Source organism: Entelurus aequoreus, linkage group LG12 (genome assembly GCF_033978785.1).
Source record: "Entelurus aequoreus isolate RoL-2023_Sb linkage group LG12, RoL_Eaeq_v1.1, whole genome shotgun sequence".
Taxonomy (NCBI): domain Eukaryota; kingdom Metazoa; phylum Chordata; class Actinopteri; order Syngnathiformes; family Syngnathidae; genus Entelurus; species Entelurus aequoreus.
In genome coordinates this window covers 19736487-19763704 of record NC_084742.1, presented here as the reverse complement: position 1 = coordinate 19763704, position 27218 = coordinate 19736487, and the positions used below count along the sequence as shown (strand labels likewise).

At 40.6% G+C, this 27218-nt stretch overlaps 3 protein-coding genes across 4 annotated transcripts; 2 read left to right on the top strand and 1 right to left on the bottom strand.

Annotated features, from left to right (window-relative positions):
- The first annotated feature begins 1081 nt into the window (after positions 1-1081).
- Positions 1082-8485, top strand: LOC133661686 (protein C-ets-1-like). Its single transcript, XM_062065082.1, has 7 exons — positions 1082-1208; positions 1286-1489; positions 1555-1623; positions 1693-1830; positions 7096-7275; positions 7338-7456; positions 7525-8485. The coding sequence occupies exons 1-7, from the start codon at positions 1091-1093 to the stop codon at positions 7735-7737; spliced, it is 1041 nt and encodes a 346-aa protein (XP_061921066.1). The 5' UTR covers positions 1082-1090; the 3' UTR covers positions 7738-8485.
- A 6739-nt stretch (positions 8486-15224) lies between these two features.
- Positions 15225-22114, bottom strand: LOC133661696 (bolA-like protein 2). The gene is made up of 4 exons (XM_062065094.1): positions 21996-22114; positions 21701-21765; positions 18337-18434; positions 15225-16726 (listed from the first exon to the last, which is right to left on the bottom strand). Exons 2-4 carry the CDS (start codon positions 21761-21763, stop codon positions 16627-16629), a joined length of 261 nt encoding a protein of 86 aa, XP_061921078.1. The 5' UTR covers positions 21764-21765; positions 21996-22114; the 3' UTR covers positions 15225-16626.
- A 1756-nt stretch (positions 22115-23870) lies between these two features.
- On the top strand, positions 23871-26789 carry LOC133661688 (structure-specific endonuclease subunit slx1-like). 2 transcript variants are annotated; one of them, XM_062065086.1, is made up of 5 exons: positions 23871-24568; positions 24659-24710; positions 25892-26206; positions 26287-26502; positions 26596-26789. In XM_062065086.1, the coding sequence occupies exons 1-5, from the start codon at positions 24396-24398 to the stop codon at positions 26626-26628; spliced, it is 789 nt and encodes a 262-aa protein (XP_061921070.1). In that variant the 5' UTR covers positions 23871-24395; the 3' UTR covers positions 26629-26789. The 2 variants fall into 2 exon arrangements, with proteins under 2 accessions (XP_061921070.1, XP_061921069.1); XM_062065085.1 differs by having other exon boundaries at positions 23877-24568; positions 26287-26507.
- The last annotated feature ends 429 nt before the right edge of the window (positions 26790-27218 follow it).

Below are 27218 nucleotides of genomic sequence, written 5' to 3'. Positions count from 1 at the left end.
TTGACAAACTTTGTGTTTTATTGTTGTATTGCTGGGTTATACTGGTTAAATTTCCATGAAATGTCATGAATAAAAAGCATAATTAGAGTCAGCCTGCAGCTAATTTATATTTGGCATATTGTTAAAAATGAACTGAATACATTTCTAATGAGATATTTTATATATACTAATTTGCTTTGTCACCTATCAAAACAAGTTAAGGTGTGGTGTTAAGATAGTTTATAGGCAAGATAAGGCACAATCATCATTTCTTTTTATTCCTTTCATGAAAATGCATATATACAAGCCATATACAGTTGACACTTTCATTGTTTTTTTGTTTTTTTCTTATACATTTCTATGATCAGAAAGGAGCAGATGGAAGAATACTATTGTTATATTTATCTGCCCCCTTTTTTAACACAAATTATTTTAGATGACTTTATCACTGTTCCCTCCACCAACACCCGAACTCCAAAATACTTTTAATTTTCGTTCAAGCATTTTCAAAATTACACGTCCAATCAAAATCAAAAATCAGTTTGATATAATTCCAGTGGTCTCTTTTTGTAACTCTTTTTAAATTCAAAGATATTCTTGCAACTTTTTAAGTCTTTGTCTAGAGAATTCCATGCTTTCACAACAGCAGCAAGCTGCTGACAAGCACATTTGCTTCAAATTTGTTCGCACTCTTGGATGTTTAAAATCATACGGCCTTCTGTGGTTCTCATCTTTAGACGTGAACACAAATAACTTTTGTAAGTCTTTCAGAAGAACTTTATTTCCAGCTTTGAACATCACTAATAGAGTATGTAATTCTACAATGTCTTCATCTTCTACAATTATACAGCACAATTTGTATACAAGGTGAATTATTACAAAAAGGCAAAACTAGATTTAAAAAAAAAAAAAAAAAAGCATATATTTATATAGATTGATTTTAGCATTTGTAATGTACAAAATATACGATTTACACAATTGTTGAAAAATACATTGCCAAAATGTTTTTTATTCTTTACATTTCCTTATTTGTAAACCTGTTCAAATGGGGATTAGTAGATGCTAAAGGGGTATTATGTGATATCAGTGCGTGTGTGTGTGTGTGACAGAGATGGACCCCCTGGAGGTTCCCCCTCTAACCCCAACCAGTAAGGAGGTTTTATGCGAGGCCCTGAGCGCAACTTTTGCCGGTTTCACTCAGGAGAGGCTCACGCATCGCTTCCCGCAAGGTGAAACACCTCATCAACCTTCAAGAGGCCTCCATGAGCAGATTTAAAGTGGGGGGGTGGGTTTAATTGTCCTCCAGACGTGACTTTATGGTCCGAGTGGGAGGTGAACCACTGGCTGGACTGGTGCCGGGCCGAGTTTGGGCTGCATTCGCTAGGGTCAGACCTGAAGGGCCTGCAGGGTCACGAGCTGTGTGGCCTTGACCGTGACGCGTTCCTGGGCCTCACGTCTGACTACACGGCTGGAGAGATCCTGTGGGAGCACCTGGACATCATGAGACGCGGTAAAGAAGCGGCAACACCTACGGCCATCATGCAAAAGCTCTCATCTGTGTTTTCTTACCTGCAGAGAATGACTGCAATGCTGCACAGATCGCGTGCACAGAATCATCTCTCTGCCAGCTTCATAGCGTTAAAGGTGAATATCGTCCACAACATTGTGTGCAATTAAAAGCTGTCAATGAATATTCCTTGCTTATTATCTCAGACAAGCAAAGCTACCAAGTGGAGTACCTTGAGAGGACACAGCACAATTCTGTGGAGGAAGCCCAGCATCAATACTATCTGCTCAAAAGCCAACATCCAAACAGGAACAATCAGGCTTCTGAGACAGCAACAAACAGCGGTAAAAATGCACAAACACTATAATAGGCAATGATAATTAATAAGGATTGGTTCACCGCTGTAAGTACATGTTAAAAGTGCTGATGGCTTTGTTTTTAGGGTCTAATTTGCACTCCAAAAGCAAAGAGGGCAAAAACTCATCTTATTATACAAGAATACTTAATTGATTTATGTGGGATATTTGGTCATGTTGGACCAGCCAGGAAGCCTGTTGTATTAGTGCAAATGTATTCAACGTGCTTGTAAGCCATTATTATAATGCACACGTTTTAGTCAAGTGCAATGATATGCTGCACTATTTTACACAATGTCCCTAAAATCTGAATATCATACAAAAACAGCATCATTTTTAATCGATCAATTAATGATGAAAAAAGCTTCAACTTATATTCTGTTTTTGATTAATCGTTTAATGAGTGTAACTAATAAAAAAAATGACAACTCGGACCGCATAGAGTGACCGGAACTTTAAGTATGCATACACGGTTTCCGCACGGATGCTGCAATAGAGCGCACACGAGAGACGTAGGTGGGTGCCGAGTTCTTTGAGGTGGAGTTTTTTCAATTATTTATTCTTTATTAATGCACATTTGTTAAAAAGTACAATTTAAATGGGCCACGTATAAGAACAAAAAATATTTTCCATAAAATACACACTGAGGGTAGAAAGTCAGTTTTATCCAATGACTCGGTTAATTGAACAAACTCATCAATACTCCTTTACTAAAATAATTGGTAGTTGCGGCCCTATGTGATTTACATTTAAATTACTTAAGTAAATAAAAATGATCATTTAAAAAAGTAAAATGTATTTGTTTCCAAATAAACTAAATAAATCGTCTGTAATATAGAATATAAGTACAAAATGACTACAGTAGTTTTATGAAATAATGTACAACATTTACCTTGGAAAGCGGACTTCTATATGGTATCTCCTTCCAGCTATTTCTCCGTCAAACACACTATCAGCAGCTTCTTCTACTCAGTGGTCTAGTGGTTAGAGTGTCCGCCCTGAGATCGGTAGGTTGTGAGTTAAAATCCCGGCCGAGTCATACCAAAGACTATAAAAATGGGACCCATTAACTCCCTGCTTGGCACTCAGCATCACGGGTTGGAATTGGGGGTTAAATCACCAAAAATGATTCCCGGGCGCGGCACCGCTGCTGCCCACTGCTCCTCTCACCTCCCAGGGGGTGAATAAGGGGATGGGTTAAATGCAGAGGACAAATTTCACCACACCTAGTGTGTATGTGACAATCATTGGTACTTTAACTTCAACTTCATATTTTCATGAATACATGTCCGTCGTTTAGAAATGATTCTAAGGTCCTTCACTGGTGTTATTGACTCATTCTGCTTCAGTATGGTGCAGACACGCTCTGTCATGTTTTTGATGATTTCTTTCTTTAATTCAATGAAGATCACCCGCCTCTTCTCCTCAGCACTCTTCTCCACACTCACTTTCTTCGTCTCCATCCATTTTCTACCGCTTGTCCCTCTCGGGATCACAGCCTATCCCAGCTGCATTCGGGCGGAAGGCGGGGTACACCCTGGACAGTCACAACCTCATCACAGGGCCAACACAGATAGACAGACAGCATTCACACTCACATTCACACACTAGGGCCAATTTGGTGATGCCAATCAACCTATCCCCATGTGCATGTCTTTGGAGGTGGGAGGAAGCCGGAGGGAACTCACACAGTCACATTTCCATGGTTGGAAAAATAATGTTATGTCGCTCTCTTGCTATAAGATAATGCTAGCAAGTAAAACCTCATGTTTTGGCCGAATCTTTTGGAGTTCACTATGATATTTACCACGCAAACAAGTGGTGGGGAGGGTTTTAACCCCAATTTTTGAAACCCAAAGCACAATTAGAGACAGCTCTTTATTCCCTAGTGTCGCTTCACTAGTTATCAGTACAGGTGCTCTAATACAGGGGTGTCAAACGTAAGTCCTGCGGGCCTGAAAAGGTTTTATCCGGCCCGCGGCATGAGTTTGCCAAGTATAAAAATGAGCCAACATTTTTTAATGAAAGAAACTGCTGTTCTAAATGTGTCCACTAGATGTCGCAATAGCAATTCTTTGTAGATGCCAGAGGTGTGGACTCGAGTCACATGACTTGGACTCGAGTCAGAATCGAGTCATGAATTTGATGACTTTAGACTCGACTTGACAAAATGTAAAGAGACTTGCAACTCGACTTAGACTTTAACATCAATGACTTGTGACTTCACTTGGACTTGAGCCTTTTGACTTGACATGACTTGCTACTTTCCCCAAAACCTAAAGCTTAAAAAGTTATTTGGGAGCGCTCCGTAGCTTTCATTTTGTACGTGTCTGTCTATCAGCGTGTGTGCTGCGTGTCAGCGTGTGTGCTCTCAGTACAACAGCCAATCAAATTAGATCTACATTGTTTTCATCACACAGCATTCAGCCAATCAAATTGCAGGACAACCAATGAACAAGAGTTGTCAAACAACGCGCCAGTGAGAAAGATTAATACCAAAGTCGGTTTCGTTCGGGTATAAAAACTACGACTTGGTCAACAAAAAACGAATTGCCGTATGCGAATCACGCAGTTCGAATATTACAGACGGAGACGCAACAACTTCCAACTTCGTTCGACATTTGAAGTTGCACAAAGAAGGGTAAGTTTTGAATGTAAGCTAACGTTTATTGGCTAAGTAACATGACTTTTATTTGCTGTGTAGTTAAATCAGTGAGGCTGTAAACTCACTGCTAACGTCATAACCATAGACATCTTATAAGTAGACGCAGCATCGAGCGCTACTGCTTACTGGCGCAGACGAGACGCAGGGCCGCCATCTTGGAGTGGTGATCCGCTCCACTCAGTGCAATTCATTTGGCAGGAGCAATGAACTGTCAGCGCATTTAATTCATTTTACCTCACTGAATACCACTCATTTTCACACGCTTTTTTGTCATACGTGTAGCTATGATAACGGACACATGTTTTATTATTCATAGTTTGCTTAACAGTAATAGAATATTCTTATATGCTATAAGTGACCAGACGTCCGAGATCAAAACTGGGAATATAAGCCCAGAGAAGGGGGAAAAAAACGGTCAGCTATTTTTAAGTTGAAGAAACAATATAAATAGGTTATATATACATGCGTATATCCTATATAAACAATGTATGAATACATTAGATATCTATATATCTTATAGACCGTATCTCTGTTGCTGCAGCAGCAGAGAGTTTATTCTGTCTTGACACTTTGTATTGATATTTTGTATTACATTCTTCCCTTAAATGATAATGTTTACAGTGATTGTTATATATGTATTTTTTATGTATGTCGCTTTGGATAAAAGCGTCTGCCAAATACTTAAACATATATAAACACCTGAAAGTCTTTATATCAGCTAAAACCACCAATCTCTTTCACTGGATTCAGAATAAAACCAAATGCTGTCTTACCCAACAATGTTAGTATTTGAATATTGTTACTTGAAGACTTATTCCTGGTTACAATTATACTGATAAGAAAGTATTGTCTTATATTTTGCCTAAAATGAGAATGCATCATAATCAGTGGCGGCTGGTGAATTTTGTTTTAGGTGGGGCTGAAAGTTTGTAAACCAAACCCCTGTAGGGGCGTCATCCTCCCCCAGAAGATTTGTTTGTGATTTTCATACAAATATTGAAGATCTTTGCTCCTTCTTAACTCTGTGGTAATGTTATTTTCATAAAATACAACCAAAAGTACATTAATGTTAAATCTTACTTGTGAAAAGTAATCCCCCGATTCCTATTTTCAACAGTCCGCTCATTTGAGCAGGAAAACGCTGAACACCAAAAATATCTTTGTTTTCTACCTGTCAACTGGCAGTTTAGGCTGCTCGCCGGCTCCTCATCACCACTTCAAGATGCAATTTGCTCGCGTCACAGCAACCAATACTGCGTCTACTTAAAAGTTGTCTATGGTTATAACATAATTTCAAACACAGCAATATGTTGCGTCCACTGCAGTTTGCTTCCTTATTCATACTTTTTGTCAAGTGATTTTTTTAAGCAGGGTTGCATGAGGTACCTACACATAACGTTACGTTAGTCAATGTATCACACACAGTAACATAACGTTAGACAGCGGTCAGCAGCACCGCATATTTTAGCCACCTACAAAAAGACAAACATAGTCAAATAAAGGTCAGTTAAAATGTATACTATATTAAGAATATGTGTACATATTGCATAGGGCCCTGACATCTAAAAAGTACAACTCTGTTCATTGTTATGTTCATGTATTTGTTATGTTTTTCATGTGTACGCACACATAAACACACATACAGTATGAGATGAGATCAATGAGATAAGGTAAGAACAGAATAGAAACTGCTGTGGAACTAGTTACAATGCAATATGCCATGGAAATACAATGTTAACACTTTTGTACAAATAAGTACAGTTGCACTTGTTTTTGCAAATGTGTTTATTCTGTAAAGGAATGAGTTAAATGTTTAAAATTGTTTAAACTATTAAAATGACTGGTTAATAGTGCTATTATGAATTGCAATGTCAGTACTATTTTTTTTCCTGCTATTTAAAATGCACTTGTTTTAATAAATAAATACAGCGGTTTAAAAGCATACACAATCTGTGTAAAAATATTAGTCTGTGGTTAAAAGGACTTGAAAGGACTCGAAACTCAAAATGCAGGACTTGTGACTTGACTTGAGACTTTCCAGTCTTGACTTTGGACTTGACTCGGGACTTGCCTGTCTTGACTCGGGACTTGACTCGAGACTTGAGGGCAAAGACTTGAGACTTACTTGTGACTTGCAAAGCAATGACTTGGTCCCACCTCTGGTAGATGCTGCTACATATGTACAAAATAAACCACATGTTAGTGCACCAGTTGAGGAAAATTTAGCAAACTACATAAACAACATCCTGTAAATTGATTTTGATATTTTTTTATCTTGATAGATTGAAAATTATCACCAAGGAGTTGACTGATGAACATTGTCACATAATTTATTCAGAAAGTATAAATAATGACAAATAAAGATAGAATACTAATAACCACACCATGTAAGTGTAAAAAAAACATAATTTGAACATTGAATGTGCTTGTTCAATTTTTAAACAAAGAAAACAATCTGAAGTTGTCTTTATTTTTAAGTTATCGTGCCGTGATTTTACCAGTCCAGCACACTTGGGAGTGGATTTTTCTCCATGTGGCCCCCAATCTAAAATGAGTTTCACACCACTGCTCTAATATATAACTTCCAGAGAGCGACTCCGAAGCAGAGACGTTTCCCAGCGGGAACTTGATGTGGACCGGCACCGGGGTTCAGTGTGAAGACATATTCACTTTAGCACATCCGTACAAAAGCTTCAAGGAGTATGTGGAAGACAAGACCGAGGTGGGCAATGCGGTGATACCGGCAGCCATCCTCGCTGGTTACACGGGTGAGTCACTTGTGAGAGTCAAGATCCCGCTTGATTTTAGCTGACTGTTGATGGGTCCACAGGAAGTGGTCCCATTCAGCTGTGGCAGTTTTTACTGGAGCTGCTGACCGACCGCAGCTGTCAGTCATGTATCAGCTGGACAGGAGACGGCTGGGAGTTCAAGCTGACCGACCCGGATGAGGTAGAACCTGTTAGCTCACGCGGACCACAACTAAAGTGCACACGGTCAAAAGTGTTTCGTTGCTGCAGGTGGCGCTGCTCTGGGGTCGTAGGAAGCACAAGCCCAAGATGAACTACGAGAAGCTGAGCCGCGGCCTGCGCTACTACTACGACAAGAACATCATCCGCAAGACGGCGGGCAAGCGCTACGTCTACCGCTTTGTATGCAACCTGCAAGGGCTGCTGGGATACGAGCCAGGCGAGTTGCACGCCATGTTGGACATCAGCGCCAAGGCCCGCTAACGAACACGTGAGCGCGAGCAGCATTGTCACTTTACATACACATCAGCTATGTGCACATGGACACATTTAATCGGGTTAAGAGCCTAACCGGAATAAAAATGCTTCATGTAAACATGCCATTCGGAATATTATGACCCGATCACGGACATTCGAATCAAAATTTCATTCTAAACGAGACGGGTGGTTTATCCCGAAAGTCATTCGGATTGTAGCGCTTCAAAACACATCTTCCGTTACTTTTTGTGCCACAGTGGTGTTCGGCGATGGATTCCTATAACCTGCACTCAATCCACTCGCTGCATGTTCCTTTTGATCAGAGGGAGAAGACACTTTGTCAGACACTCTTTTCAATATTCCACCTGTCACATTTATTTGCATCAACACAAAGACATATACTTACAGAGCCTCTCTGGGTTGTTGTCGACACAACACCAACTTTTGCTGGATCGTGTGTGGGCAAGCACTTCGACAGTCAAATTTTGTTTCGGATGACTTTCTCTGTCTCTTTATTGATGACTTTACATGTCTCGTCTGAGCATAGTGCTGACCAGTGATTTAACCAAACAGATTTGATCAGTGACAAAGCAAAATCCATTACAGTCTATTGAAGAACAAAATTTGCCTGTCTAATTCCTGTTTCCTCTATACTGATACTAGATCAGGGGTGTCAAACTTATGGCGGATGAGTTTGTCAGGTATAAAAATGAGCCTAAATGTTTTAATTAAAGAAACCGCTGTTCTAAATGTGTCCACTACATGTCACAATGGCAATTCTTTGTATCTTTGTAGATGATGCTACATATGTAAAAAACAACAACACTTGTTAGTGCACCAGTCGAGGAAAATGAGCAAACTACATAAATAACATCCTGTAATTTGATTTTGATATTTTTTTATCTTGATAGATTGAAAATGAACACCAATCAGTTGACTGATGAACATTAACACACAACTCATTCAGAAAGTAAAAATAACGACAAATAAAGATAGAATACAATTAACCGCAACATGTAAGTGTAAAAAAAACTCAACAACATTGTGATTTGTAAATTTTTAGAATGTGCTTGTTCTATTTTTAAACAAAGAAAACAATCTGAAGTTGTCTTTACTTTCGAGTTATCGTGCCGTGATTGGACCGGCCTACTTGAGAGTAGATTATTGTCCATGTGGCCCCCGAGCTAAAATGAGTTTGACACCGCTGTACTAGATACTGCACATCAAACTAAAAGTTAGTCAAAGGTCTGTGCAGCAGCTTAGCCATTGTTCAAAGTCAGGTCATAAGTTTCAACAGAAGTTCATCTCACGTGTAATCAGAGGCATATTATCTTTAAAACTAATCTTTATAATGCATTAATATTTAATGGGCAGTCCTTAAAGGCAACAATGGTAACAGTGGTAGATACATGTTTTTAACAGCCTCCATATTGAACAACCTTTAAGTGATGTCAACGTTTACATGGATTTTTAAAGCATGATAAAAAGGCAAGTGCCCACACTGATTTAATTTTACAAGTCAGTGAACAAGGTGTTACACACACAGCGAGCGAGTGTGCTAGGATTACTTCCACCACTTTCACTAATGGAAGACAGGAGAGTCTTTGTCCTGGTGGCCGAGTGTAGGTTATGTCGATTGGACAATTTTGCGGCAATAAAATCAACATAATTTGTCATACAAATTCACGGCACACGCACCGAACGCTGGCATACTCGGCTGCACACCTAATACTCCGTGAAGAGTGTGATAAACAATCTTGTGCACACACATTGACCTGTGCATTTATATTAAAGTACATATATGAAGGATTTAAAATCAATTCCATAAGAATTGGCAACACTAGATTGGCCTAATGTGTGAATGTTGTCTATTTGTGTTGGCCCTGCGATGAGGTGGCGACTTGTCAAGGGTGTACCCCGATCCCAAGAGGGACAAGTGGTAGAAAATGGATGGATGGATGAATTCAAAGATGTAAAACATTTACTATATAAACAAAATACCTATTCCTCTCAAATAGGGTTCACAAATCTGTCTAAATCTGTGCCAAGATAATCTATCCCACCTCACAGGTGTGGCATATCAAGATGCTGATTAAACAGCATGATTATTGCACAGGTGTGCCTTAGGCTGCCCACAATAAAAGGCTACACTGAAATGTGCAGTTTTGCTTTATTGGGCTCTTGGGGGGGGGGTAAGAAAAGCAGTCAGTATCTGGTGTGACCACCATTTGCCTCACGCAGTGCAACACATCTCCTTCGCATAGAGTTGATCAGGTTGTTGATTGTGGCCTGTGGAATGTTGGTCCACTCTTCAATGGCAGGAACTTTAACACGCTGTTGTGTACGCCGATGCACAGCATACAAAACATGCTCAATGGGTGACATCTCCGGTGAGTATGCTGGCCATGCAAGAAACGGGATGTTTTCAGCTTCCAGGAAATGTGTACAGATCCTTGCAACATGGGGCTGTGCATTGTCATGCTGCAACATGAGGTGATGGTCTCGGGTGAATGGCACAACAATGGGTCTTGTCACGGTATCTCAGCGCATTCAAATTGCCATCAATAAAATGCACTTGCGTTCGTTGTCCATAACATACACCTGCCCATACCATAACCCCACTATGGGGCACTCGATTCACGTTGACCTCAGCAAACCGCTCTCCCACACAACGCCACATATGCTGTCTGCCATCTGGCCTGAACAGGGAAAACCGGGATTCATCCGTGAAGAGACCACCTCTCCAACGTACCAGACGCCATCGAATGTGAGCATTTGTCCACTCAAGTTCGTTAAAACGACGAACTGCAGTCAGGTCGAGACCCCGATGAGTACGACAAACATGCAGATGAGCTTCCCAGAGACGGTTTCTCAGTTTGTGCAGAATCTATTTGGTTATGTAAACCAATTGTTGCAGCAGCTGTCCGGGTGGCTGGTCTCAGACGATCATGGAGGAGCACCTGCTGGATGTGGAGGTCTTGGGCTTGTGTGGTTACATGTGGTCTGCGGTTGTGAGGCCGTTAGGATGTACTGCCAAATTCTCTGATACGCCTTTGGACACAGCTTATGGTAGACAAATGAACATTCAATTCACGGCCAACAGCTCTGGTAGACATCCCTGCAGTCAGCATGCCGACTGCATGCTCCCTCTAAACTTGCAACATCTGTAGCATTGTGCTGTGTGATAAAACTGCACATTTTAGAGTGGCCTTTTATTGTGGGCAGCCTAAGGCACACCTGTGCAATAATCATGCTGTTTAATCAGCATCCAAATATGCCACACCTGTGAGTTGGGATGGATTTTCTTGGCAAAGAAAAAATGCTCACTAACACAGTGACTGATTTGTGAAAAGTATTTCAGAGGAATATGTATTTTGTGTATATGGTAAAAGTTTTAGATCTTTCTCATGAAAAATGAGGGCAAAAACAAAAGTGTTGCGATTATATTTTTATCACAGGAAGATAGGCAAATTATGTTTTAATTATGTTAAATTTGTTATTTTGCACTGATAAGGTAATTGAACAATTTATTTCCCATTAATTAGTTTTAGTACAAAACATGCATCAAATACAATTCAAGGTTGCTTAAAAATAGCATTAAAACATTTTTGTTATGTGAAATTCTCCTTGGAGCCCCAATTTAGCCCTGCTCAACTTATATGTGAATTCGGGCTACACAAAAAATAGAAAAGAAACTGCAACCTTGACTCAACCTGCAACCTGCAAATTTCTAAATGGTATTGATTTCATAAAAAAATACAGGGGTACTTCAACTAAAGAGTGCCCAAACGTAAGTGTTTTGAGATAAGAGCTGTCTCTCGACTAATTGTTATGCTTTAAGTTGCCAGCAATGTGAATTACAAGCATCCCAGTCATTGGTTGGCGTAACAAATGTCCCATTTAACACCGTGAGATCTGCGCAAAACATCTGGTCTTACAGCAGGGGTCTCAAACTCAATTTCACCTCGGGCCACTGGATGCAGAAACTGGGTGAGGCTGGGCCGCAAGAAAAGCTTTCTTAAAAAAAACTAACATGCACTTTTTAATGAATTCACCTTCTTTGAATGGCTATCCCGCCCTAGCAACATCAATCAATCAATCAATCAATGTTTATTTATATAGCCCTAAATCACAAGTGTCTCAAAGGGCTGATACTTGCCAACCCTCCCGAATTTCAGTGCCCCTCCCGACAATCTCCCGGGGCAACCATTCTCCCGAATTTGTCCCGATTTTCACCCTGACAACAATATTATGGGCGTGCCGTGATAGCACTGCCTTTAACGTCCTCTACAACCTGTTGTCGCGTCCGCTTTTTCACCATACAAACCGTGCCGGCCCAGTCACATGTTGTATGCTGCTTCTGCAGACACACGTAAGTGACTGCAAGACCTACTTGATCAACAGCCATACAGGTCACACTGAGGGTGGCTGTATGAACAAGTTTAACACTGTTACAAATATGCGCCACACTGTGAACCCGCACCAAACAAGAATGGCAAACACATTTCGGGAGAACATCCGCACCGTAACACAACATAAACAGAACAAATACCCAGAACACCTTGCAGCCCTAATTCTTCCGAGCTACAATATACACCCCCGCTACCACCCAACCCCGCCCACCTCAACCGACGCACGGAGGGGGGGGGGGGGGGGGTTGATGTGTGGGGGGCGGGGTTTGGTGGTAGCGGGGGTGTATATTGTAGCCCGGAAGAGTTAGGGCTGCATGGGATTCTGGGTATTTGTTCTGTTGTGTTTATGTTGTGTTACGGTGCTGATGTTCTCCCGAAATGTGTTTGTCATTCTTCTTTGGTGTGGGTTCACAGTGTGGCGCATATTTGTAACAGTGTTAAAGGCCTACTGAAACCCACTACTACCGACCACGCAGTCTGATAGTTTATATATCAATGATGAAATCTTAACATTGCAACACATGCCAATACGGCCGGGTTAACTTATAAAGTGCAATTTTAAATATCCCGGCAAACTTCCGGCTGAAAACGTTTCGATATGATGATGTTTGCGCGTGACGTCAACAGTTGAAGCGGAAGTAATCGGAGCCCATTGAATCCAATACAAAAAGCTGTTTTCATCACAAAATTCCACAGTATTCTGGACATCTGTGTTGGTGAATCTTTTGCAATTTGTTTAATGAACAATGGAGACTGCAAAGAAGAAATTTGTAGGTGGGATCGGTGTATTAGCGGCTGGCTGTAGTAACACAACCAGGAGGACTTACTTGGATAGCAGACGCGCTAGCCGACGCTAGCCGACGCTAGCCGCCGACCGCACGGATGATCGGGTGAAGTCCTTCGTCCTTCCGTCGATCGCTGGAACGCAGGTGAGCACGGGTGTTGATGAGCAGATGAGGGCTGGCTGGCGTAGGTGGAGCGCCAATGTTTTTATCATAGCTCTGTGAGGTACCGTTGCTAAATTAGCTTCAATGGCGTCGTTAGCAACAGCATTGTTAAGCTTCGCCAGGCTGGAAAGCATTAACCGTGTATTTACATGTCCATGGCTTAACAGTATTGTTGATTTTCTGTCTATCCTTCCAGTCAGGGGTTTATTTCTTTTGTTTATATCTGCATTTGAGCCCGATGCTATCACGTTAGCTCCGTAGCTAAAGTGTTTCGCCGATGTATTGTCGTGGAGATAAAAGTCACTGTGAATGTCCATTTTGCGTTCTCGACTCTCATTTTCAAGAGGATATAGTATCCGAGGTGGTTTAAAATACAAATCCGTGATCCACAATAGAAAAAGGAGAGAGTGTGGAATCCAATGAGCCCTTGTACCTAAGTTACGGTCAGAGCGAAAAAAGATACGTTCTGCACTGCACGCTAGTCCTTCACTTTCATGTTCCTCATCCACAAATCTTTCATCCTCGCTCAAATTAATGGGGTAATCTTCGCTTTCTCGGTCCGAATCTCTCTCGCTGCTGGTGTAAACAATGTGCAGATGTGAGCAGCCCTTCCTCCGGTGTCGTCACGCTACTTCCGGTAGGGGCAAGGCTTTTTTTTATCAGAGACCAAAAGTTGCGAACTTTATCGTCGTTGTTCTATACTAAATCCTTTCAGCAAAAATATGGCAATATCGCGAAATGATCAAGTATGACACATAGAATGGATCTGCTATCCCCGTTTAAATAAAAAAAATTAATTTCAGTAGGCCTTTAAAGTTGTTTATACGGCCAGCCTCAGTGTGACCTGTATGGCTGTTGACCAAGTATGTCTTGCAGTCACTTACGTGTGTGTGTACAGAAGCCAAATACAACATATGACTGGGCTGGCACGCTGTTTGTACAGGTTGTAGAGGGCGCTAAGGCAGTGCTATCACGGCACGCCCTTAATATTGTTGTTTGGGTGAAAATCGGCAGACATTCGAGAGAATGGTTGCCCTGTAATTCGGGAGTCTCCCGGAAAAATCGGGAGGGTTGGAAGTATGACGCTGTCAAGCGGCATTCATATAAAACTTGCAGGCCGCACTAACATAAAATTTTCATACTAAGGTGCGGGCCGCAATTGGCCCCCGGGCCGCATGTCTGAGACCACTGTCTTACACCATTAGCTTATAGCTAGATTGTTTTCCAACTATTGGAACGAGGAAAGTGAGTGTGAATGACAGTGCTGAGAAGAAGAGGACAAAATTCATTGAAATAAAGACATAAATCATCAAAACATGACCGTGCGTGTCGCCAACTTAGCGAAGCAATTCGAGCGTATCACTAATAGTTTGCATCATGCTGAAATAGAATGAGTCCAACACAAGCCAAGAATATTAAAATATTATTTAAACGGCAGACATTTATCCATGAAAATGTTGTGGATGTTGTGTTTGATGGAGAAGCAGCTGTAAGGAGATACTGTGTTGTACAATATTATTACATCATTTCATAAAACTACTGCAGTTATTGTTTTTATATAATATTTCTTATCTAAAAGTTTTTTACTTTTTAAAAATATTTTATATGTTGTAATTGTGCTGTTTTGGAGAGGCAGAGCATCAACTAAATTGATTTCAATTCATTTCAACGGGAGATGTTGATTTGAGATACAAGTGTTTTGCATTAAGAGCTCCATAGAACCAATACAAGCTGCATCACAAAATTATATTTTACTCAAGAACTCATGCTGCACTGTCGTTAGCGTGACTGCCCATATTTGCTCCTCGCTCTACTCGACCCCCAGCAAGCCACGCTGGCCAAAGTGAGTTGGATCTGCTGCCCTGGATGGCGAGGCACTTTTGCTATTATTTATCAGCTATCAGGAGACACAATCATTAATTAATTGACTTTTCTTTATTCAGGCACAAATGTATTTTTGAGTGAGTCTGTTATTTTTTGACTTGATGGATTATTTTGTCTTTCTATTCATTTCTATAAAAAACTATGTTATGTTTTTGACTTGATGGATTATTTTGTCTTTCTATTCATTTCTATAAAAAACAAGTTCCCTATCAACTGTCCCTCTGCGACTTCCCATAATGAACGGCAGTAAGACCATTAGAATTTTTATTTTTTTTAAAAGCAGAACAAGACAATGAGAAGTCCAACAACAATGATAACAAAAAAAGTAAATTATTTCCAACCAAAACACATTGCCCCAACATTGGCTGTCTTTTCAGCAAGAAAATTGGGATTCCCATGTTTTGCAGAACCATGCAGACCTTGTTTGAAACTTGCCATCTTTGACTTGGAGACAGCCTCAAATCTCCACTGCAACATTCTGACGTGTTTGAACCCTGTGCATTTATTTGATGGTTGTATGTTTCAAAAACATGTTTTGAACCGTAATTAAGATGATGAATTGAACATTGTTTTTGTTTTGTTTTTTACCTGATGTGGTAAATTCCAGTAATTAATTTGCATAATTGTATACTCACAGTAAATTACCGGCTAATAATTACATTACTTTCACGTTAAATATGTAAAACAGGCACTTAACTGTGTTACAACAAGGCACTGTAATTAGCTGTAAAATCACAGTTCTGATAGTTTTAAGCTTTATTGTAATCAATCGTAAAATCACAGTCACGCAGTTTAAGTAAAATACTATAAATATTATTGTGAAAGTAATGAGATTATTCACCAGCAATTTGCTGTGGATTTACAATGAAAATGTTTACATTGTACTTAATAACTTGGATTAAAATGCTGTGAGTGACTGCAGCGGCGTCATCAAACCTCAGATGGCCGACTGTGAAATCAATAGATCCCTAAGAGGAGCTCCTGGCCGAACAAAGTACACAAGGCTAATGCGTTGCACAGGCAGGGGGTCGTCTGTCCACTATTAGGGACACCTCTGCTCGGTTTAACAAGTGCACTACGCAGTGAAGTGTTCATCTACTTGATATTCAGCAGTCATTGCTTGGTTTTCACTTTGATTCAAATGCTATTGTTGGTTAATGTTCTATTCACACACATGCATGTGAAGTTTTATTTGGACTCCGGAGGTTTTGTGCTTTTTTTGCATTGTTTGCGTCCACTAACACTGGATGCAACCTTTAAAAGCCCTAGAAGTGTTTGTTTTATACTTTAATCCTCTTACTGTTTTCCATAAAATTTTAAATTGTTTCGCACATTAAAAAAACAATGACAGGATTCAGTGTTGCACTTACAAAAACGCTGGAGCACTCTTTCCCCCCCTGCAGTTAGCGCCATCAATTTACTTTCAATATACTTTTCTAATTTTACAATTTAAGCAGAGAAAAAAAATTAGCAAATATGTGAGGGAGCAAATGCTGGACCGCCAATATAAGGAACTGATACATATTATCTTAAAACCAGAAAAAAGGGAAAACAGGACATTGAAATATATTTCTATAGTCTGCACATAATCAACTGATGGGACGGGCACTTGTTTGTTTTATGTATGTAATGCATCACATTACATGTCTGGGTCATTTTGGCTGCTGTTTCTCCCACTGTTCTGGGGTGAGGGTCTTTTGTTCAAAGGCGTGGATGTCTTTCAGTTCCTCCGCTAAGCAGCTATTCACCATCCTGTTAACAGATACATTTGTTAATGTCACGTGACAGCAGCACTCATGCACTGTGCAGTCATATTGCACAAATACTGTTGTGTTTATCAAAATAAAAGTTTAAGGTTGATATTGTGATATGCTTTTTCAAACGCTGGTTTAGTGTGGCTGAAACGGGGCTGAAGCTAAATAATTATTTGTTCAAGGGGTTAAACGACTTTGTGTAGACATGGCCTTAGAGGCATATATATATATATAAGCGATCATTAATTATTTTTTTTATTATTATTTATTTATTTTTAAATGGGATGGAGTGGACTTATACACTATTAAGAAAAAATATTTTTGAAAGATTTAAACCATACATCATCAGCAAGGCGTTACTGCTCGCTACAGCCTCACTTCATTTGACACTCACACGAATTTAGAGAAGAAACTATTGGAGGCACATCACGTTGTTACATCTGGAGTGGTCCACTAATCCATGAAAGTAACGTATTTGATTAAAATAACGAGTGCCGTAGTGCTGAGAAAAAATATTTTTGCTTCAAATATTAGTCCCATCCACAATTCATGTCTGCAGTTGTTTTTATAGTGTGAAGTTCATATTTGGTCTTATTTAGCTTTAGATGTCCCTGTTGTTCAGCAATGTTTGCTACCAATATCAAGATTCCGTATATGCTGTTGAGAGATTTATTCATCTAGTTTATTAATACTGTTAAGGATATTTTCTTGATGCTAACAAATATCACCAAAGACACTTTGTGGTCATCCCTGTCGACATTTGACTTTCCTGCAAAACAACTAGGATTTTAGTTTCCGTTATGAAAATAGACAATGGACATACGGTGGATTGAACCAACAATTACAACATTTATGACAATGGTTTATTTGCACAAGCAGGTCTTCGAAGTTATATTATATAGCAACCACAAAAGAACACAAACTAATGCGTTCTCTTGTCCATTCTTTACGTTTAGTTCTGCTCTCAAACACTACTAATATAGTAGAGAATAAACTCGATTGCATCACAGAGTTTCTCAAACAAATCAAATGTTCTAACAAACATTATACAAAGTGATCGCTGCAGACACAAGCATGTCCGATTGCATTCCACCACATATTGAAAGTGATATTTCTAAGAGCCATTTTCTTCGATGTACTTTTGTTTTTTCCCTGACTTTATTACCTTTATGAGCACTTCTTTCGGGACTCTGTCTCTCTATTTGAACGACTGAAACACCCAAGAGCAGAACAGAAATATGGCATTTTCTATTCAAACTCTACATGCACTCATTTCAATGCTACGCTCAAGCCGGTTGACCATCATGTGAATTAAGCCGCGAAGAAGAAAAATGGATGTGATGTGATATGCAACCCAGCAATATAAAGAGGATGAATACGTTCCAAGGCACCTCTGCAAATGGTGAAAAAGCACAGATAAAGGTTACACCCATAAAAATTGCTAAATGTCTATTTTTTATCATCTAATTTGTTTATATTATATGATTCTCTTGGTTTTGTTTTTTTTACACATTTTTTAAACAACATTTAGCAATTAAGCAATTATAGAACACAGTAATGCACTTAAATGGCCACTCTGTGATTTGTGTGTAGGCTATGTTGTAGTACCTGTGTCTCTGTAATAATGGCTTGCCCTCAAATTGGGTGGAAACCACAAGCACTTTAAAGCTGGTTGCACATCTATTGGGTGATGTGTCCTCCACGTCCTGGAGAACACAAGACAAGTGATCAGCACCAAATGTGATATGTAATAGTAATACATAAAATGTTCTCATGGCATTCCATCGATCGCATCTGGACTGTTCAGTTTGTCTTAGAAGACGTTACGCCTCATGTAGGCTTCATCAGCTCATAGACTGGTCAGATCTAGTTCAGAAGCTGGCGCCAAAACCCCAACTATTTATCATTCAACACAAAGAGTGTGGGGCCCGGGCAAGGATGGTTCCGCCCCATGGTAGTGATTGTAGCATGTTATGTGGGTGATTCTAGTGAGTCTAACAATTGATTTTGGGATGGTAGTGGTCGTTTCACAGTAATTGTTTTGCCATACAATACCTTAATGCTAACAAGGGGGATTTACTGACATTGGCATTGACTAAAGGGTTGCTCTTTTGCATCTCAACAGTTGTTTTTTCACTACAATAGGGCCAAACCCTTCTTGCACACCCCTCCTTGTGTTGAACGATAAATAGTTGGGGTTTTGGCACGAGCATCTACACGAGATCTAACCAATCTAAGTCTATGAGCATGAACTGATGAAGCCTACTTGAATGAGAGGCGAAACGTCTTATTTAAAAAAAATAATCTGATTAATCACACTTTTAAATTTGGATCAGTCATGAATAATCACAGGTTGTTAGTTGCTGGCATAATTTAAAATAACTTGAAAAAGAGCCTAATATTTGTCTATGGATGTTCTCATTCATCCAGGTCATTGTCATCTCAGGGCATTCAATCGATCGCAACTGGACTGTTTGGATTGTCTGAGAAGACGTTTCGCCTCTCATCGTTGTAAGCTTCATCAGTTCATGCTCATAAGACCTAGATTTTGTCTAACGGCTGGTGCCGATAGCTCAGTCGGCCTCATTAGTTCATGCTCATAGACTTAGATTGGTCAGATCTAGTCTGGCGACTGGTGCCAAAACCCCAAATAATAATACTCCCAAACCTGGAAGGTGTGCCTAGGCAAGAATGGTTTCGCCCTATCGTAGTGAGAAAAACAACTGCTAAGATGCAAACAAACAATCCTAACTGTCAAAGCCAGCGACAGTCGTTGAAGTGTAATTTCCCCTCGTTAGCATTCAGGTATTGTGTGGCAGAACGATCGCTGTGGATCGACTACTACCAGTCCAAAGTAGTCGGAATCATTCTATTCAGTTGTAAACACATTGCACTGTAGTCACCTTCTGTGACCAGAATGTTTCTAACTCCTGTTATTTGTAGGAGGCTAAATTGCAGAGTCTCTTGGGAATGGTTGAAAGGACACCTCTTCTGTTCAGGGATGTTTTTTCAACCTTGACATAGATAGCTTCCCTCACTCCTCTTTCGTACCATCTGGCCTGCCTTTCCAGAATGTGTACTTTTTTTTGTTTGTCTGTTTGTATTAACAATGGCAGCACTCTGGTGTCTCAAGATGGCCATCTTCTCAAGGACTGTTACTGTTTTGGCCCCTGGATTCCCACCCCCTCCTTTGAAAAGACTCGCTACCACCTTCGTGAGAACCCAATCTGGCCCTAAAGATGCCATCCTGGCAAGGTCTATATATAAGAACAGCAAACAATTTGTGATGGCGACTCACTTTTGGGCAGAAGCTGGCCAGTGGATCTTACGTACGCAGCCGGTGAGGCTTCTGCAGGTGAGAGACCAGTGCTGTAACATATAACTGTGGCCTGTTTGAATAAATTGATTGATTGATTGAAACTTTTATTAGTAGATTGCACAGTACAGTACATATTCCGTACAATTGACCACTAAATGGTAACACCCGAATAAGTTTTTCAACTTGTTTAAGTCGGGGTCCACTTAAATTGATTCATGATACAGATATATACCATCATCATAATACAGTCATCACACAAGATAATCATCAGAGTACATACATATAATTATTTACATTATTTACAATCTGGTGTGTGGGATGTGGAGGGGGGGTAGGTTTGGTTGATATCAACACTTCAGTCATCAACAATTGCATCATCAGAGAAATGGACATTGGAACAGTGTAGGACTGACTTGGTAGGATATGTACAGCAAGTAGTTGACATATTGAGAGAGAGAGAGATCAGAAAGCATAAGAATAAGTATCTACATTTTATTATTTACAAAACGGGGAGGTAGGATGTGGAAGGGAGGGTGTTAGTCTAGGGTTGAAGTTGCCTGGAGGTGTTCTTTTAGTGTGGTTTTGAAGGAGGATAGAGATGCCCTTTCTTTTACACCTGTTGGGAGTGCATTCCATATTGATGTGGCATAGAAAGAGAATGAGTTAAGACCTTTGTTAGATCGGAATCTGGGTTTAACGTGGTTAGTGGAGCTCCCCCTGGTGTTGTGGTTATGGCGGTCATTTACGTTAAGGAAGTAGTTTGACATGTACTTAGGTATCAGGGAGGTGTAGCGGATTTTATAGACTAGGCTCAGTGCAAGTTGTTTTACTCTGTCCTCCACCCTGAGCCAGCCCACTTTGGAGAAGTGGGTAGGAGTGAGGTGGGATCTGGGGTGGAGGTCTAGAAGTAATCTGACTAGCTTGTTCTGGGATGTTTGGAGTCTAGATTTGAAGGTTTTGGAGGTGCTAGGGTACCAGGAGGTGCATACGTAATCGAAAAAGGGTTGAACGAGAGTTCCCGCTAGAATCTTCATGGTGCTTTTGTTGACCAGTGAGGAGATTCTATAGAGAAATCTCGTTCGTTGGTTGACCTTTTTGATTACCTTAGTTGCCATTTTATCACAGGAAAGATTAGCCTCTAGAATGGAACCTAGGTAGGTGACCTCATCTTTCCTGGTGATAACAATGTCACCCACTTTTATAGTGAAGTCACTGACTTTTAAGGTTGATGTGGGACCCAAATAGGATGGATTCCGTTTTACCCAAGTGTATGGATAGCTTATTGTCAGCGAGCCAGGTGAAAATTCTACAGAGTTCAGCACTGAGGATTTTCTCCACCTGTGACTTGTTGAAAGACCTGGCCTCTGATTGTTTAATCGAAGAACGCGAGTAGAGTCTGATAAGGTAAAGGAATGTATGGTCAAACTATATTGCAGGATTAATCCACTTAAATGATTAATGCAATATTTTTGTGTGATTAATCACATCAGTTAACTCGTTAATTTTGAAAGCCCTATTCCTAAAATTAACTGAACAATACACTTGCAATCCACTGAATGCCCTGAGAATACAATGATGAATGAGAACATCCATAGATAAAATGACACATTGAATGACAATCATGCTAATAACAAACAACACACAGAAACCTACCACGTGTTCAGCCGTAAGCTCTTTTTTAAGTTTGTCCCGGATATGATCAGAGGTTACGGCCATTTCTAGAACAACAAAACAAGCGATGATAGAAAAAGTAAATTGATTATTTTAGTTTAAAATGGACCATCTCCCTGCATAAACAGCTGATTCACAATGCGTTTTGCTAGCCAAACCAGAACCGAAAGTACACGTTTCCCCATACCCCCATTTTAACTCTTCATCCTTGGTTTGATTTAAAGCATAAACCTAATTAAACACATTATATATTTAAAAACAAACATATTGTACATACGGAAGATTGTATGTCCTGATAATTCTTGTATTTCCTGTACGCGAGTTTAGAAACCTAGCGCAGAGTAGGTCTGACCACGCCCCGCGTTCCCCAGACGGCCCAGAGCTCATTTGATTGGTCGCTGCAAAGTCATTTCTTCTTCTTCTAGCTACTATCGGCTGATTTCTCATGCAGTGCGCCACTTTTGCCCCCATCGGTCGCTGAGGGAAAATGACTCGCTGTCGTGTTCAATATGACACCTGCTGAATGAAGGAAGCATTCGTAAGGTAACGATGTGATGAAAAGTTGACACTCGCCAGTCGTCATCATGCCAAATGTACACACTACCAGCAGCCAGGAAGCAGGAACATCCACTTTTAGGGGTAGGTTAGACCATGATATTAATACTGTTAAATAGGATTAAATTGTGATTGCCAACTGCATGCTCTAGTACAGTGTTTTTCAACCTTTTTTGAGCCGAGGCACATTTTTTCCGTTGAAAAAATCCGGAGGCACACCACCAGCAGAAATCATTAAAAAACTAAACTCCGTTGACAGTAAAAAGTTGTTGTCGCAATTGTTGGATACGACTTTAAACCATAACCAAGCATGCATCAATATAGCTCTTGTCTCAAAGTAGGTGTACTGTCACCACCTGTCACATCACGCCGTGACTTATTTTTTTTTTTTTGCTGTTTTCCTGTGTGTAGTGTTTTAGTTCTTGTCTTGCGCTCCTATTTTGGTGGCTTTTTCTCTTTTTTGGTATTTTCCTGTAGCAGTTTAATGTCTTCCTTTGAGTGATATTTACCGCATCTACTTTGTTTTAGCAATCAGTTGTTTTTATCCGGATGTACATTGTGGACGGCGTCTTTGCTCCACAGTAAGTCTTTGCTGTCGTCCAGCATTATGTTTTTGTTTATTTTGTTGCCAGTTCAGTTTTAGTTTTGTTCTGCATAGCCTTCCCTAAGCTTCAATGCCTTTTCTTTGGGGCACTCACCTTTTGTTTATTTTTGGTTTAAGCATTAGATACCTTTTTACCTACACACTGCCTCCCGCTGTTCCCCGACATTTACAAAGCAATCAGCTAGCGGCTGCCACCTACTGATATAGAAGAGTATTACACGGTTACTCTGCCGAGCTCTAGACAGCACCGACACTCAAGAACAACACGTCATTTGCAAACTATAATTACTGGTTTGCAAAAAATATTTTTAACCCAAATAGGTGAAATTAGATAATCTACCATGGCACACCAGACTGTATCGCACAGCTCACCAGTACGCCGCGGCACAGTAGTTGAAAAACACTGCTCTAGTAGTCTATGCTAATGCTATGTGGCCCTTTGTTGTGAAAACTTCTTCACAAGCTTTAATGCTGTTTTCCCTCACAAACTATTTGGAACCCTGATGATTGAAGTTAGTTCCACAGGCAGTTGATATGTGGTGCTTAAACAATATAGGTCATCAAACGTTAGACATTCACTAAGATTTCTGTGAGGAAAAACTACAGATTTCGGCCATTTTGCAAGTTATGCATGTAATCTACGAATAAAAGGAGAGTTGCGGTTTTTTTGTGTTTTTTTGTTTGTTTTGTTTTTAATTTTATAAACCTTTATTTATAATATGCAACATTTACAAACAATTGAGAAATAATAATCAAAATAAGTACAAAAACAGTACAAAACAGCGAGGGGCTCACACAAGTTCAGTAAATAATTTTAATTTGGAACACAGCATCATCGTTTTCACAGCTTGTTGGTTATTAGATGTAGAGAGTGTTTTAACGTAGAGTTCTAATTCTTTTTTGAAGGCAAAAAAAACAGGTCGGGTATTGAGAAACTAACATTTACGAATATAAAACTTAGCCAATAGTATAATGAGGTTGCAAAGGTAGAGTTGTGTTTCCTTCAGTACTCAAGGCACAAGCGAGAGACTTTGCAGCGGCCAATCAAATGAGCTCCGGGGAGCGCGGGGCGTGGTCATCCCTGCTCTGCGCAAGTGTTCCTAAACTCGCTGCGGGGTCTGTAGTTCGCCTGACATTTTTCAACGTGGGTGAAGTTTAAATCAGAAATTCGTGAACATAAACATACATGGTGGACTTAAAACGGCTGGGAGATTTGTTCATTATCCTTAATTATTCCAACGTTTATTAGTACTCGAAAAAAAAATATTTTGTTTCCTCATTATCATCAGGCAGTTTCACGGACTACTAAGTAGGAGTGTCGTTTGAACGTTTCCATAATCAGCGACAGTTTTAAACGGTCGGCACAATGTTATGGTCGTGTCTATGCTGGTGTCACTCTGTTAGGCTTTGCCACAAAAAGTGACAATATTCGGACAACTCAGCTGTTGCATATTTTCAAATCGTTGCCTCGATGACGTTTTGTGCTGGGATTTAGTGTAGTTCCCCCCCGCCGCAGCAATGGTTGCTGAGGTGGAGAGCTTCTATGGCGTGTATATGCTCTACTGCCTCAACCCTAAATTTAAAGGGAGAATATACATTGGCTTCACGGTGAATCCTGAGCGCAGGATTGTACAACACAATGCTGGACGACACAAAGGAGGAGCAAAGAGGACTAGTGGGAGAGGACCATGGTATTGTGCACCTTTCTACTGTTTTATGTACGTTACTAATGATCACTGATATCGCTGATATTCTGCATGCTGTCCTTTGTTTTTGTTTAGGGAGATGGTCCTCATCATACATGGTTTTCCTTCTGACATTGCTGCCTTGAGAGTAAGTGAATTTGTGTTAAGTTACATGGAGATTAGTCAAGCATCGTTAATTGCAATGTTATGACAGAAGCCATTCGAATAAATGAAACTTGCTCAAAGTTACAAACATGTAAGAACACCAGCTTATGGTAGCTTATGTTACCATCCATCCATTTTTCTACCTCTTGTCCCGTTCGGGGTGGCAGGGGGTGCTGGAGCCTATCCCAGCTGCATTCGGGCGGAAGGCGGGTTACACCTTGGACAAGTCGCCACCTCACCGCAGGGCCAACACAGATAGATAGACAGACAACATTCACACCCACATTCATTCACTAGGGCCAATTTAGTGTTGCCAATCAACCTATCCCCAGGTGCATGTCTTTGGAGGTGGGAGGAAGCCGGAGTACCCGGAGGGAACCCACGCAGTCACAGGGAGAACATGCAAACTCCACACAGAAAGATTCCGAGCCCAGGATCGAACCCAGGACCTTTGTATTGTGAGGCACACGCCGTGCTGCCAGCGTATGTTACCATTAGTGGTTTAACAGAACACATTTTAAAGAGTCTATTTTTCACATTACTAATTATTAGGGCTGTCAAAATTAATGAGTTAACTCATGCGATTAATCACAAACAAATGATCACATTAATCACGTGAACACACTTAAATTAATCGTTTATTTATCTTGACTGTACAAGCTCTTCTATACCTTAATCGCTATATGGTCAGTGATCGGATTAATGCATACGTCAGTGCAAAAATGAGTGCGGAGACTCCGACTGGTGTGCTCGCTCGCAAAGTTCACTCCAAAATACATCCTGAAAGAACTTCAGATTAAACTGTTCCCAAATTTTGTGCAAATAAATGACATGCATCTAAGTAAAATGTTTAAAAATGTTCCCGGATGACATTCTGTCATTAAAATTGCATTTGTATACAAATATTGGGGGCTTTTTAAAGCCAGTTTCAATTATGCAAACGAGTAATCACCTGTGATTGACCATGATTAATCCAAATTCCAAAATGTGATCAATTTTATTAATAAAATAAATCCGCTGTCTTGTCCACATTTAGATGCAGGGAGGAAAGTTAGCGCCCTTAAAGGTTGCAAACAGCCCTCTGAAGTTTAGAATATGGAGTCGCTTTTGGGACAATTAGTTCATGGTTGTTTGAACCGAACTGTCGCCATGGTGTTTTGTCAGTTTGAGTGGGCGTGGCAGAACCCTCACTCCTCCAGGCGTCTCTCCCACATCTCCCGTCGCACCAGGAAAGAGTCCAGCCTGCAGTTCCACTGGCGCGTTGTCTCCAACATGCTGCGGGTGGCGCCGTGGAGCCGGCTCCCGCTGATGTCCCGCTGGCTCAAGCCCGAGTATAGGATGGACTTTGAGGCCAGTCTGCAGCCTCCTCTGCACATTCCCGTCGTCTTCGGAGGCGTGAGAGCCAAAAAGAAAGGTCTGTTGCAACCTGAAGACGAGTTGGAGACTTCCAGGTGTTTTCTTTGCAAAGGACCAGTCAAGGTAGGTTGCTTTACTCATTTCCTGTCTGGATTGATATAATGAACATTTGCCAAGGGACCTCTCAATCTCCTCCTCCTCAGACATCCGAGAAGCTGCGCTGCTTCCGCCTGTCTTGCGGGATGAGCAGCCACGTGATCTGCCTGGCCAAGCACTTCCTGAAGGCGGAGCCATCACACCTCCTGCCCGTGGTGGGGAAGTGCCCGTCCTGCTGGCGCTCCATGCTGTGGGGCACTCTCATCCGCCTCAAACAAGGCTGCTTAGGAGACCTGGAGGAGTTCACTTCATCTGCATCCCAAGTAAGGTACTTCAGCTTTGTCTTCCACACAGTCATATCGCTGAGATTAGGGGACCTTTTCACGTTCTCATTGCGGACTTTGTGTCTTCCTTAGAATCACTGGGCAGATCAACTATGGAAGAAATGAACTGAAATGACTCCTGTCTCCAATTTATGCAGAATGCATTGTACATAAATATGTCTATCAAATGCCATTATATATTTTTTATACTTGTGATCATGAAATATCTTTTAAAACCATGGTTGTTTTGCATATTAAAGGGGCGTTATTATGATTTTTTCCCCCTACATTTACAACACTTCCTTGGGGTGCTTTGCTCCAAATTTTGCATTGATAATGTTTTTCAGATCTGCATTTTGGCCGTCTCTATAGAATGCGTTGTTTTGTGGGCGGTTTTAATTACTTATCGAAATCCGCTTCCAGGCCTAGCCCCCTTTGACTGCGTCTCCACCCCGTCAGCCATGTTGTAGTTTTTAGCGCTTCCATATCAAATCTACTGACAGATATAAATTAGGACTATGTGAACGCTAGTTTGAATTAGAAATAGCAACTACGGAGGATTTTAGCATGCATGCGCAATTGCACATTTAAAAGCCAGTATGCCCCACATCAAGAAGACAGAGGTAAAATAAGAAATTTGACTACAACTGAATAAATATGGCAAACTTGTGCAAAGCTCTTCGGGTCTTCTACCATACATGAAGATATCCGCTGAC